Genomic DNA, 12,656 nt, shown 5'->3' on the forward strand with positions numbered 1-12,656 from the left:
AAGGAACTTAATTCTTCTGTTTAATGGATAACAAGAAAGCAAAGGAATCCTTGGGACCCAAATATAATAGCATAATTATCAGGAAATGACTTGGTGAATTCCTCGAAGCTTCACCAAAGAGTTATATTAAATTTCCTATTGGCAACAAATAAATTAGTTTCTCACTGTTGGAGGCTTAGATCAGTCATCTAAATTGGGGAAAGCAGGACTCCATGCCATTTACTAAAGGGTCACCTAAGTGTAAACTGTGTCTCTTCCCACGGCGTGTTTATGTTCTCTCTATAGAAGATTTACACTTCTATATGGTAGCAGGTGACTATCTCGATTCCTTGTCACTTAGGACTTTAAAAAATTATCTAAGCTAGGAAGCTTGCACAAAAATGTGGAAATATCTGTATTTTTGTTATATGATCTTTGATGATGGGACATTGGTGATAATGTGTAATGAGAACGCCCTGAGGAAGGAACAGCGTTCCTATGTTACTTGGGAAACAAGAGACCCATTGAGTCCTCACTCACCTGTGACACTGTGATGCTGCATTTCTTGGCCAGCTCCTCTTTGGCTTCTTCACTGGGGTAGGGGTTGCTGAGGTGTGAGTAAAAATATTCATTCAAAATTTCTGTGGCCTGTTTACTGAAGTTACGCCTTTTTCGTCTATGACAAAAATCAAAAAGAAAGTTGTAGTTATGACCAGCATTGACCAAAGAAGGATCTATTACTCAGGATCAAAGCAAAAAAGGAGATTTCTATTTTGAAATTCTTAGGCTCTCACTAATCACTGTGATATTGTAAATTATGTTCTTGGCATCCTTGAAAGCACCATCCAAAACATTTTAAGACGTAGAATCACAAAGAAAAACACTAGAATGTGAAGCACAATTAACTTCATTCGTTAATTTATTCAAGAAATATTTACTGAGGATCTAATGTGTTCTAGATACTCAATAAAGACCCACTTGTAACAAAACAGATAAGATCTACCAGAGAGTTTACAAGAAATTAGAGGGTTAAGGGGAAAAGTAGAAAGTTAGGGGAAAGAAAGACATTAGACAAGTGTCACAGAAATAAATAACTATAAAGTGTGGTGACCATATCAAGTATCGTGAAAGAAAAGCATAAGGTGTAATGAAAGTGTAAAAAAGGAAAACCTAACATAGATTTTGGAGTCAGGAAAGGTTTCCTTGAAAGAGTGACATTTAATCTGAGACCTGGAGAATGTGTAGGAATTAGTCAAAGAGTAGACGGAAATAGTGAACGGAGGAAATGGTCCTGAAACAGAAAAGAGGTTGGACAGTCCAAAGGGCTAAGAGAGGCTAGAGCACAGTAAAAATCAGAGAATGTATGAGATGAGTCTGGCAGGACGGGCAGGGGCCAGATTATATTAGCTTAGTGGGTCCCATAAGAATTTCCGGATTTTATTTTACCAATAGGAAGCTATTACAGGTTTTAAGTTTTATGTTTTTAAAAGATTGTTCTGACTGCTGAGAATAATGGGAGGAGGACATGAAAGGAAATATAGAGATATTTAAGGAGACAACTGCAATGGTCAAATTGAGAGATGATGGTAACTTAGCATAGGGTGAGAGTAATGGAAATAAAAAGATTCAAGATCTATTTGAAAGGTAAAAGCAATAGGATTTGGTGATGAATTGGACGGAGGGGCGTGGATGGAGAAGACAGAGAAGGAAGGTAAGAAAAAAATGCATCAAGGATTTCTGGATTTTTCTGCTTAAGCAACTGCCTGGACTGAGGTATGATTTGTTCACAAGAGAAAGAGTACGGGTGGAGTTTTTTGTTGTTGTTTTACCGGGAAAGGGGTAGCAGAGTGTCAGAAGATCAAGTATTTATTAGCAACTTATTTCAAACCACAATGTCACTTACATTTGGGTTTTATTACTAACATTTTAGAGTTGCAGCCTAAAAGCACATTTGTCAGACTTCACTTTAAATTAGATTCTCCAGTAAATGGAAAATACTTTCCCCAAATAATTTTCTGAATACTTTCTTCCAAATAATCTTAATGATCTTCTCAATTGTGATATCCTACACTCAGAGAAGACGGTCAGTAGGCAGTTGTAAATGTGTATACCCTATGAGATCATTCTAGTTAAAATGATGTCACTAATTCAGCAGGTTAAGTATATGATCTACATCTTAACATTCAGGGAGAGTCAAGGGGGCAAGAAATCTAGGTCTGAACAAAACATCTCAGGTTATCAGAACTGAAATTTCTTAATTTTAATAATTTTTTGGAAGGTTAAACCATCATTTTCTAAGGGATGAAGAAGTGATTCACGATCTATTTGGAGATTAAAATAACAGGAGTTGATGATGACTTGGATGGGGAGATGGTGAGGGAAGACAGAGAAGAGAAGGAAGAGAAATACATCAAGAATAGTAATTAGCATTTTTGCAGGAGTCATGCCTTGCTTGGAAAGGAAAACAAACCCCTGACCTGAGGGTACTCTGCAGAGGCACACTCTGAGAGTAGGTAGTTTGGCGAGTCAAGCAGAAAAGGTCTAGAATAGATACTGAAACTATCAAACCTACAGATAATAACCTGGGCCACAGATAATGTTTATTGAGATTACACAATAGTGACCTGCTCATGAAAATCTAGGTTTCTGGCTTTTTATGAAAAACTGGAAGCTCAGCCAGAGCAGGCGCACACTCTCTTCAGGTAGGTGAAAGCTCCGCAGGTGCGCACCTGCCAGCTCTAACCCTCACCGCCCCTCAGCCGGCTGCTCTTTTCAGTTCCGTTATATGTAAGCATGTGGGTTTGTGGCTGTCAGTCTAAGACAAGCAGCAGGACCGGGGATACACTGGAGTGGACGACACAGGGCATTTCTTTGGGAAATGAGGACTTACGAAATGAGGAATGAGCATATCTGGGAGAACAAAGATACATTTGGCTCACTTATCAATTTTACCTACACATGGTTTTAGCAAACATCGAAAAACCTCAAAGAACAAATTTATGGGCAGAACAGGACACTTCACCCCTGCCTTTCTGGCTGTGTCCAAACTATAGAACTTCTACTAGAAGAGCAGAGGGACTTACGCAAGTTTATTTTTAATTGTTTTGTACTGGACAGGGCTCAGCTTGTCCAATTACCATGAGAATTTGAGTATGGCCTTCCAAAAAGCGAGAGTGAGCAAGGAAACCGTATATACGTGAATGAGCACGTTTGCCTAGAGCAGAAGAACCTTGCCTTCTAAGTGCAGAGGGCTTGCTAAGAGGCACGATGAGAATAGAGAGAACCAAAGCTCAGTATCTGCGTTCACTCGAAGGCGTAAGAGACAACTCGGTCTTATACTTGATTTATTTCTTAGAAAAACATTCTGTAGAAGACACCCATTAAGCACTTCCCCCATCTTTCATTTCCTCCAGGGTTCACCACCCTCTAAGCGGGTATGCCTCAGGCCAGTGTGCAGCGGGGCATCACACCCAGGGCTGTGTGTCACAGCACGTCACTAACAGCAGTCTGTGTGCTCCAAGCTCTGCCACCTTCTCGTTCGTGCTCTGCTCACTTTGGCATGTTAACATACTTATTCTTCTCGGAAGAAAAAGAAATGGCTTAGGTGTGTACATTATGAATGCCATTATGTAAAAAAAAAGCACATATGTTGACAAGAATGGGAAAGTATCAGCAGAAAAAAGGACCACAACTGTGTCAGGAAGGATTCCTTTCTGTCGGAAGTACTTTTAAATATCTTTGTTACATACTTTTTATTACAGCGCTCAAAGTTGACAGACAAAAATGTTTTCTGATGCTACCTCTCTAACTCTTTGATTTTAGCTGTTAAAAATATGAAGTGGAAATAGTCACTCATCTGGTTAGTCAATAAATAGCTTTTTGCAGCCTATTACATGTAAGATGCTTGCTGGAATCGTGGGGATTGTCAATGTGTAAGACCTGGCTGTTGCTTTCAGTGACTCAACTTACTGAGAGAAGAAATGTTTATGAAAAGCTACAAGAAAGGCAGTTTGCATAAAGTCTGGTCTAGACAATCATATAAGCTTAGTATCAGTGTTGAAGTGAAGGCAAGGAAGGACCAGTCAGTGGAGTGATTCAAGTGGGCTTCCTAAAAGGGGAACATTTAGGCTGGGCCTGGAAGGATGAGTAAGGTCTCCCTAGATAATAAACATGTGCAGTGGTTACGTTCCAGGCTCCGTGCTAGATACCCTCACAGATGACAACTGGTGACCAACTTGGGGAAAGGATTGGGAGAACAGGGTTTGTGTGGAAGGCGGAGGGGTTGGGGGGGATTCTAGAGGGGGGAGGGGTGGGTATGGTGATAGAACAGGTGGTTAGGCTGAGGAAAAGTAAGGATTCTAGTCAAAGGAAACAGATAAGACCAAGAAGTATTTCATTTTGGATTAAACACAGGAAAGAACAATTTAGTGATACAGTAACAACACTAAAAATGTTCAAATTTTTATCTAATAATTTCATTTCTCAGAATTAATCCTTAGGATATGCTACAAATAAAAAAGTTCAATGAATAAAGGTTTTCACTGAAACACTAGTTTCAATGAAAATCTGTCTAAAATAGTACCTTATCTCCATCATTTTCTCTCTGCTTACCTTGCTTTATTATTCTTCATAGCACTTATCATCCTATTGTACTTTATTACAGTATTAAATAGAATACTATAGCATATTTGTTTACTTGCTATTGTCTGTTTTTCCAAGTAGAATGTAAGCTCAACTGGGGCAAGTATGTCAACCTATCTTGTTTACCTTATATCCTCATCACAAATAAACATTTGTAGAAGGAAGGAAGGAAGGGAGGGAGGAAAGGAAGGAGAGAGAGAGGGAAGGAGGGAGGGAGGGAGGGAGGGAGGGAGGCAGGGAGGAGCTATAATGGAAATTAAAAGGAACAACTTAAATGCTAAGAAATGAAGGAATGGCTAAGTAAATTATTTATCATATATCCATTTGGTAAACTTCAACCATTAAAATATTTAAAATTAGAGCTTATATATGAAAAATGTTTATATACTCATAGAAATTTAAAAAAAAAGAAAACCAAATTATGCATATTATATCACAAGAACATTTTTAAAAAGCACCCAAAACCTGAAGAAAATAAACTAAAACATTTACAGTGATTTTTTTCTTTAGGTAGTAAAAACGTGTTTGTCTTTCATCCCTCATACTTCTATATATTTTCCAAATTTTCCCCAGTGACCTTGTATTTTTTAAATAGAAAAAAATAAAATAAAACTTTAGAAAATCTTAACAGCAGAAAAGTAGTGCAGGCAGGAACAGGTCATATAAAACCTTAAATGCCAGGTTACGTAGTGTGTATAAGTTATCCAGCATTGAAAAGCTACTGTGGATTTGTTAGCAAAACAGGGCATCAGACTGATGCTACAGAAACAGAAAAGGAATATAGAGGATGGGCGGGAGGGGAGTGAGACTGGAGACAGGGAGATTAGTAGAAGGGTCCTGTGCGAGTTCAGGTACAGAAGGATGGACGTGAACTGAACAGTGCAAGTAACAATGCAAAGAAAGAGATAATATGAGAAATGTGGAAAATAAAGCACTGGTGAGTTCTAGTGACTGATTTATTATGGAAGAAGAAGGAACTAAAGGTGATCCGGGTTTTGCTTAACTAGGAGAATGTAGTATAATTAAGTGGCATATGTTTCCTTATCTGGCTCTAAGAAGAGCTCTGGCATGAAGATGGTTTTACACACCTTGTTTTCCAGTTGAGAAGCTAACTTAGTTCTTTTCTTTAATACTGTAAAATTTGGATGATAATTATCACCTCTGTCAGATTCCAAGGGAGAAAAAGCCAAACAATATAGAAACACCTCTCCAAAGCTGAAGATTGATCACAAGCTGTAGCAGTGCCCACGAGGCATCCCTGCAGTGGCAGCATATACCTAGTAGCAACTTGACAGTTCTTCTATTCTGTCACCCAGTAGGTCAAACACACCGTATACAACTTATTACCTAACTCCTGGAAACCTGGTGAAAGCTTCAGATAAAAGGGAAAAATTTTCATCCTTACAGGAGAAACTGATAAGCTTTCTTACTTGATTTGGAAAAATGGAGTTTGGGGTTTTGTGGTGATCATTTTAACTAAAATACCACTTCCTTCTTAGGAGTATCAGTCTCTCCACATATTTTCTTATAATGTACACAAGTAATGTAACATCAAGGGATTCTTAGAAAACAAACCTTTGTTAAAACAACGTTATAGACTGAAAGTTATCCTTAAAACTACTTTTTAGCATCAGATTTGAAAGGCTCCATATTCCTACATCATTTGTAGCTGCACTGATCCTATCCGCTTCCTGAGTCACCAAATTGGCAGCTAAGAGCACTACCACTCCCAGACAAAAAGAGGCTTGACACTGCAGGCTCCATGCAGGGAATTACCTGCCCATCGTAGGAGAGCTCTTACAGCCAAATTAATGAAGACTCTAAAACCAACTGGTCATTGTCACAGAAAATAATATACAAGGAATGAAAAGAAAAAAAAAAGCAAGAAATTCGTGACCTCACATACCTGGCATCAAGGAACCTTGATCTTAGAATCATAACTGCTTCACACGTGCTTTGTTTGAGCTGCATTTGAATGGAACTAAATTTTCGATGGATGATGCCCACCATTCTTTCAATCTCTTTTGGGGAAATGGGACGTGTTCTACTCTGCTCTCGGAGAAGGTTCATCACATGCGTAGTGAATTCATTGCATGCCTGTGAGGGGGGAAAAAAATCACTCCTTAGGAATCTGGTATTTTACATCATCACACCCAGACATTAATTCATCTGAATTTCCACCTCATTTGCAATTGCCAGTGGCATTATGCAGTGGGTAGGGTAAAATGAAAACTAAGACACTTGTGAAATGGCAGTGGTTCCAAAACTATGAATGGCTGGCCAGACATGCAAAGGAAACAGCACTGAACTGCCCTTCTCACCCACCGTCCCAGTTCCAAAATGAGGTTTGCCCATTGGAGGATGCTCTCTACCAACTACTATATAGAAATATGTTAATTGTTAATACTAAGCACCTTCTAAGTTCTCTGGGGATTTACATTCATTTAACAAATATTTACTGAAGGACTATGGAGTTCAAACTCTTCCAAGTGCTATTAAGGGACACAAAATGAGCAAGACGTGGACCCGGCTTTCAGTGTGATAAAATATATAAAAAATGAATTCTCAAACAAGGTAGTCTGTGCAAAGTATCACAGGAAGATAATGGTGCTTTGTAAGTTCCAAGGAGGGAGTGTTCTCATCTGGAAGCAGAGATCACGTCAGGCTGGATGGTGGAAGTGGCATTTGGGCTTTAAAGAATGGGGAGGATTTTTGAAAGGTGGATAAAGATGGAAATCAGGAGGAATTCCAGGCACAAGAACAACTCTGGAAATAATGGTATGTAGCAAGTTCAGAGGGATTGAGAGAACATGTAGAGAAGAGGGAATTCAGGTTTGCATTAGCATGTACAGGGCCTTGGATGCCAAGCATGCCAGTGTCCCAATATAATTTAGCTGTGGTCTAGGCCCTGGCAGTGGGCATGAGCCATCCCTGGAAGATGGCTAGGGCAGCTCGCCTCTTCAGGGAGGGGCAAATCCTTATCAGATTCGGGTCTCAAACTTTTTAGTTAAAAATCCTTAGCCTGTCTCTTTCAGTTCACCTATATACTTTTACATCTACAAAGCCACGTTAACTGGCCCTACACTGAAATCCAGCACTGCCTTGGTAAATAAAGCACCAGTCTAGACCCTTGAATAGAAAGAACATCTTCTGGCATTTTTGTTTAAAAAAGCAAGACAAGAAATTCTGCGTCTTACTGCACGTGTGCCCTGGTAGGGCGAGCAGACAGAACAATCATTGATCACGGCAAGACACATTTTGAAACTATAATAATGTCCACTTCCCTACAGATATCCTGAACATTGCTCACACCCAGCATGATGGTTTTTCTAACTGCTTATTAGAGAACTAACCTTTCAAATACATTGGGTGCTTCACTTACTCTAAGCTTTTATGGATCTTTTGTATAAATATTTCTAAGGTAAGGTAAAATTAGTCTTGCTTACCAGTTTTAAGTCTTAAGAAATTTAAAATTCCTTGCGAATAGTGACACTATGTATACTTATGGGATTCTTCAGAGTACAGAACTGTGCAATACACACAGTAGGCATCCAATAAACGATTGATTGGTGGAGTTTCATATTACAATTCAAAAGTAGTGTTTTTAATAGCCTTAAATACATTACTGCTGAACTACATATAAGTGAAGAATTCTTAACCTGGAGTCCATGGATAGCTTTAGAATTCCAGTGACTACATGAAATCCTATACAAGGTGTGTGTACATGTGTATTTCCTGAAGGGACAATCTGTTTTTGTTTGTTCTCTTTTCAGATTCTTAGCCAGTCTGTAACTAAATAAGGCTGAGAATTATTGTCCTAGGTTATGACACACACATAAAAAAAACATTAAGGAACTTCGCAGCTCTAAAACCAGTTCTTTCTATCTTCAAGGAAACCAAAATAAAAGTAAATTTAAGATTTTCCCTGTTATATTGTCATTTTAAACTATCTTATGCCAAGCTAAAAAGAAAATATGTGTCAAGAAATATATATGTATTTTTTCTTGCACTTTCCCTAAAGAGATGTTCATATAATTTCAAAATTATGTAATTTGACAAACTCTAGCCCTCAGTATTCTCATCAGTTACATAAAGAAAATTAAACTAGAACTGTTTCCCCAAATTGGGATCAGCAAGTTTTATACTTCCATAGCTAGTTCAAGAAAATGTTAACCCATGGTCTAATAATACAGTAAGTTTGGGTAATGCTGTACTAACCAAAATTTTTAAAGACATTTTTATTTTTGCAGGACTCCTCAGTACTTCTAATATGTCAATAATAAATCTTCAAAGGGGAATGGTGTATCCAACTTTTCCCAGATAAATTTGGTCACAAAACCTCTTTTCTCTAGAGTAGTGCTGTCCAAAAGAAATATATTGAGAGCCACATATGAGAATTTTAATATCTCTAGTAGCCACATGAAAACAAAAAGAATCAGGTGTAATCATAACAGTATATTTTATTTAGCCCAATAGATGAAAAATATTAACATCTCAACATATAATCAATATTAAAAAAAAACAAAAAACAACTGCGAATGTGGTCTGTTACGTTCTTTTTTTCATACACTTTGAAATCCAGTATATATTTTACACTTATAGCACATCTCAGTTCAGACTAACCAGATTTCAAATAGTTTCATTTGACTGGTGCAGCGTATCGGACAGCACAGCTCTATAGCCGTCTTGCAGACCAAAGAACTAAGAAAAACTCTGGGTAACAGTATACTAAGTCATCTTTGATGTTTCTTTTTTTTCTTCACTGCCACACATTTATACAAACACACACAAAAAGACAGTTCACTTAGGAGTATCCTTAATGAAGCAAGAGAAACTATCTATTCATTTTACTACATCTCAACACTAAGTCTTTAATATTCTGTATGACAAACAGGAAGCTTAGAGAAAAGTACTTCTCTGCATGCTGATGGATGGTTGTCTCATTGTTTAAGTTGTGGGTGAAGCTGCTTTTGTCATGGATGCAACACTATTTTTATTTGAAAGCAAAATAGACAAATTATGATTATTTGGACTTGGGCATTTGGCAGATGTTTTCTCAGAAATGAACGAAGTGATCCTGTCATGTCAAGGAAAACAGCTGATAGTAGTTGTGCCAATGACGAAATTGAATTTTCACATGAAAATTATAATTTAGAAAACTTGCATCCACCACTGTGAGCTTGACAGTTTCCCAGTAGACATTCTGATTAGTTTGGTGTTGATATTATTAAATATGGTATTTTTTTATATTATACAATGAAATGTGTCAACACCGGAAGATATACATAACCCAGTGAACCAATATTTTCCAAATGATCAATGCATGAGGTTACAAAAACATGCATAGGTAGAGGATCCATTTAAAGTGCAAACTAGATCAATGGATTTTAAAGTAATGGAATATAAAGAGCCAATTGATATGGTTTCAGACTCCACCTTTAAGAAACTATAACTTGTCAAGTTTTAGTGTAATATCAAAGAGAATATCCACAGTTATATGAAAGGCTATTAATATACTCTTGCCTTTTCCAATGACATATTTGTGTGAGGCCGGATGTTCTTCATATATTTTAACCACATGACAACAGACTGTAGAAATACATGTGAGAATCCAGGTGACTTCTATTAAGCCCAACATTAGACAGTTTTGCAAAAATGTAAAAACAATGCCATTCTTCTCATAGAATTTTGAGTTTTGGGGGAAATATAGGTTTTAAAAATGTTATTTAGGTTAACATAATGGTTTATTATTATTTTTAAATTAATTAATATTTTAAATTTTTCTCAGTTTTAATTTCTAGTACAATAGATACAACCCACCAAATGAAAGCTTTTAAGGGGTCTCCAATGATTTTTAAGAGGCTAAATCCTAAGACCAAAAAGTCTGACAACTGATGTACTAAGGTATGAAAGCATTTCTGATTTGCATGTATAACATTGCTACTTCCTACAAACCTAGCTCATACATTATGGTACATATCTAGGGTGTGGCGTATGTCTTGATAAATAATGCAAGACTCCCGTGTGAATGATACCTGAGCTCTCTTAGTATTTCTCTGGCTATATTTTAATCTCTCCAGAATGAATGTTTGCCTATGGTTTCTAAGAAGCAGCCAAAGGCTTATGTGGAAAAAAAGAAAAAGAAAAAAAAAAAACCCCAACAGGTTATAAAAGCAAAAAGTTTCTGCATCTAAAAACTCATAATTTTCTAAAACATTTGCTGAATATCTCACAACTTATTAAGTGAAGTCATCTATGAATGCAAATGCTGATTAGCAATTTGGCAATAGCCCAACATTCACAGAATTCACATAGCTTTTCTTTAAACCAGTAGTTCATACATGATTAATTAGAACATCTCATTTATGTAGTGTGCACTTTAGCTCATTACTCTAAGTAAAATTCGTTAAGTATTTACATTTAGATAATTAAAATCTGGGTACACCCTTAAGAAAGATGCATACACTTTAGGCAAAGTGATTTTTTCCTTTCTACCACGGAAAGTAAATTACAGCCTCATTTACAGCGTCATCTGCACCAGTTTCAGAGCACAGCAGTACCGCCTCATCTCCTATTCCTTAAAAGGTATACGGTTTTAAATACATAAATGCAGTAAGAACGATCAAATGACTGCAGAGTTGTTTTGCAGGGCCACCCAACCACATACCAGCACCGGTGCCCTTTATAATGGGGGATGCTCACTTCACACATTTATCATATTCTCCATCTTACCTCCAAGACTATGTTATTAAAATAGACACTGGAGAAATTTTTCATTTCCTTATTAGTTTTCCAAGTGAAATGGTCAGTTAATAATTTTTGGTCAATGTTCACAATGCAAATGTAAAACTGGAGTATTTGGGGAATGAGAGTTTTGATTCCTTGAATTTTCTGATTTAGAATAATAGCAGAAACCTCTTTTTCTTTTAAGCCAACTGCTGAAAACTATCTAGGATGCATTTTTTGGTTTGTATTTTAAAACATACATTGCAACACCATACGTAAGTGAACATAAAGCATGGAAGGCTTCATCTGATAAATATAGTTTCAATCAATTCTTTTTTTTTCAGCTTAAAAGATAAAGGTCATTTACTGGCTCTCATAACTGAACAGTTCAGGGATGGGGCTAACTTCAGGTGGGGGCTTGATATAGGCTCCAGCAACGTGCCCAGGACCCCACTTCTCTCTGCTGGTTTCTCACCATCCTCAACACTAGTTTGATCCCAGGCATGTTGTCCCTCATAGTGGCCAGATGGCTGCCAGGAGCTCCTGAGGCTACATTCTTCCTTTTTTTGCATATTTCCTCCCAAAGAAGGGAGCTTTTCTTTGTAATATGAGCCTTTCTCCTTACTATTTGTTAAAAATCCAAACCAATAATTGAGGATTGGAAACACTTGGGTTTTTGATAATGTTTTTAATGATATCTGTGGGCTAGTGAAACCGTCTCCTCGATATCCATACCTATTTGGTTTACACTCGAAATTAAAGTTTTCGGGGGTCTGTTTGTTTTGCGGTAGTGCATTTTTCAGTTGTGAATTCAAGATTCAACACCTTTATTGCCTGTAAGTTCAGATCACTGAATTTAAAAATGTAAAATCAGACAGCAAAACTCCCTTTAGAGGAAGTTTTTAAATGGTTCAGTGATCAGAGCTAAAAACTGACTTGGTCTTTCGTAACTCTCTAGAGAAGCTGATTGTAGACAACAGATCATAATACCTCCTATTCCAAAATCTACTTTTGAAAGAAAGAATAAATCTCTATTAAAAGTTGATGCCTCCTAAATTTGTATACATCAATTTTCTAGATGTCTGTATAACCTTACAAGTAACTCTAGCCCAATATTATAGATTCTGTATTTATGGAATGTTTATTATTAAATCAACAAATTCTTCTTGTTTTAGGATAAAAGTCAACATTTAAAAATTCTTTCTAAGCCAACTACAATGAGACCAATATGCTGAAGGAACTGCCACAAAGATGAAATATCTATTGTACTGCAACACTTTTTTACCTAATTACATGGTTTAGGGACCTAT

The 12,656-nt window shown here is 37.0% G+C and overlaps 1 protein-coding gene across 3 annotated transcripts in view; it reads right to left on the reverse strand.

Annotated features, from left to right (window-relative positions):
- Positions 1-12,656, reverse strand: part of PBX3 (PBX homeobox 3) — a 193,622-nt gene that overhangs the window by 30,587 nt on the left and 150,379 nt on the right. For all 3 annotated transcript variants that reach the window (XM_019728593.2, XM_019728591.2, XM_019728592.2), the window contains 2 exons: positions 6,527-6,717; positions 520-655 (listed from right to left, as the gene is read on the reverse strand). In XM_019728593.2, the coding sequence (XP_019584152.1) occupies positions 520-655; positions 6,527-6,717 (327 nt within the window). The remainder of the gene's footprint in view (positions 1-519; positions 656-6,526; positions 6,718-12,656) is intronic.

The sequence above is a fragment of the Rhinolophus sinicus genome, chromosome 16 (assembly GCF_057876585.1).
Source record: "Rhinolophus sinicus isolate RSI-liver-muscle chromosome 16, RSI-T2T, whole genome shotgun sequence".
Lineage (NCBI taxonomy): Eukaryota > Metazoa > Chordata > Mammalia > Chiroptera > Rhinolophidae > Rhinolophus > Rhinolophus sinicus.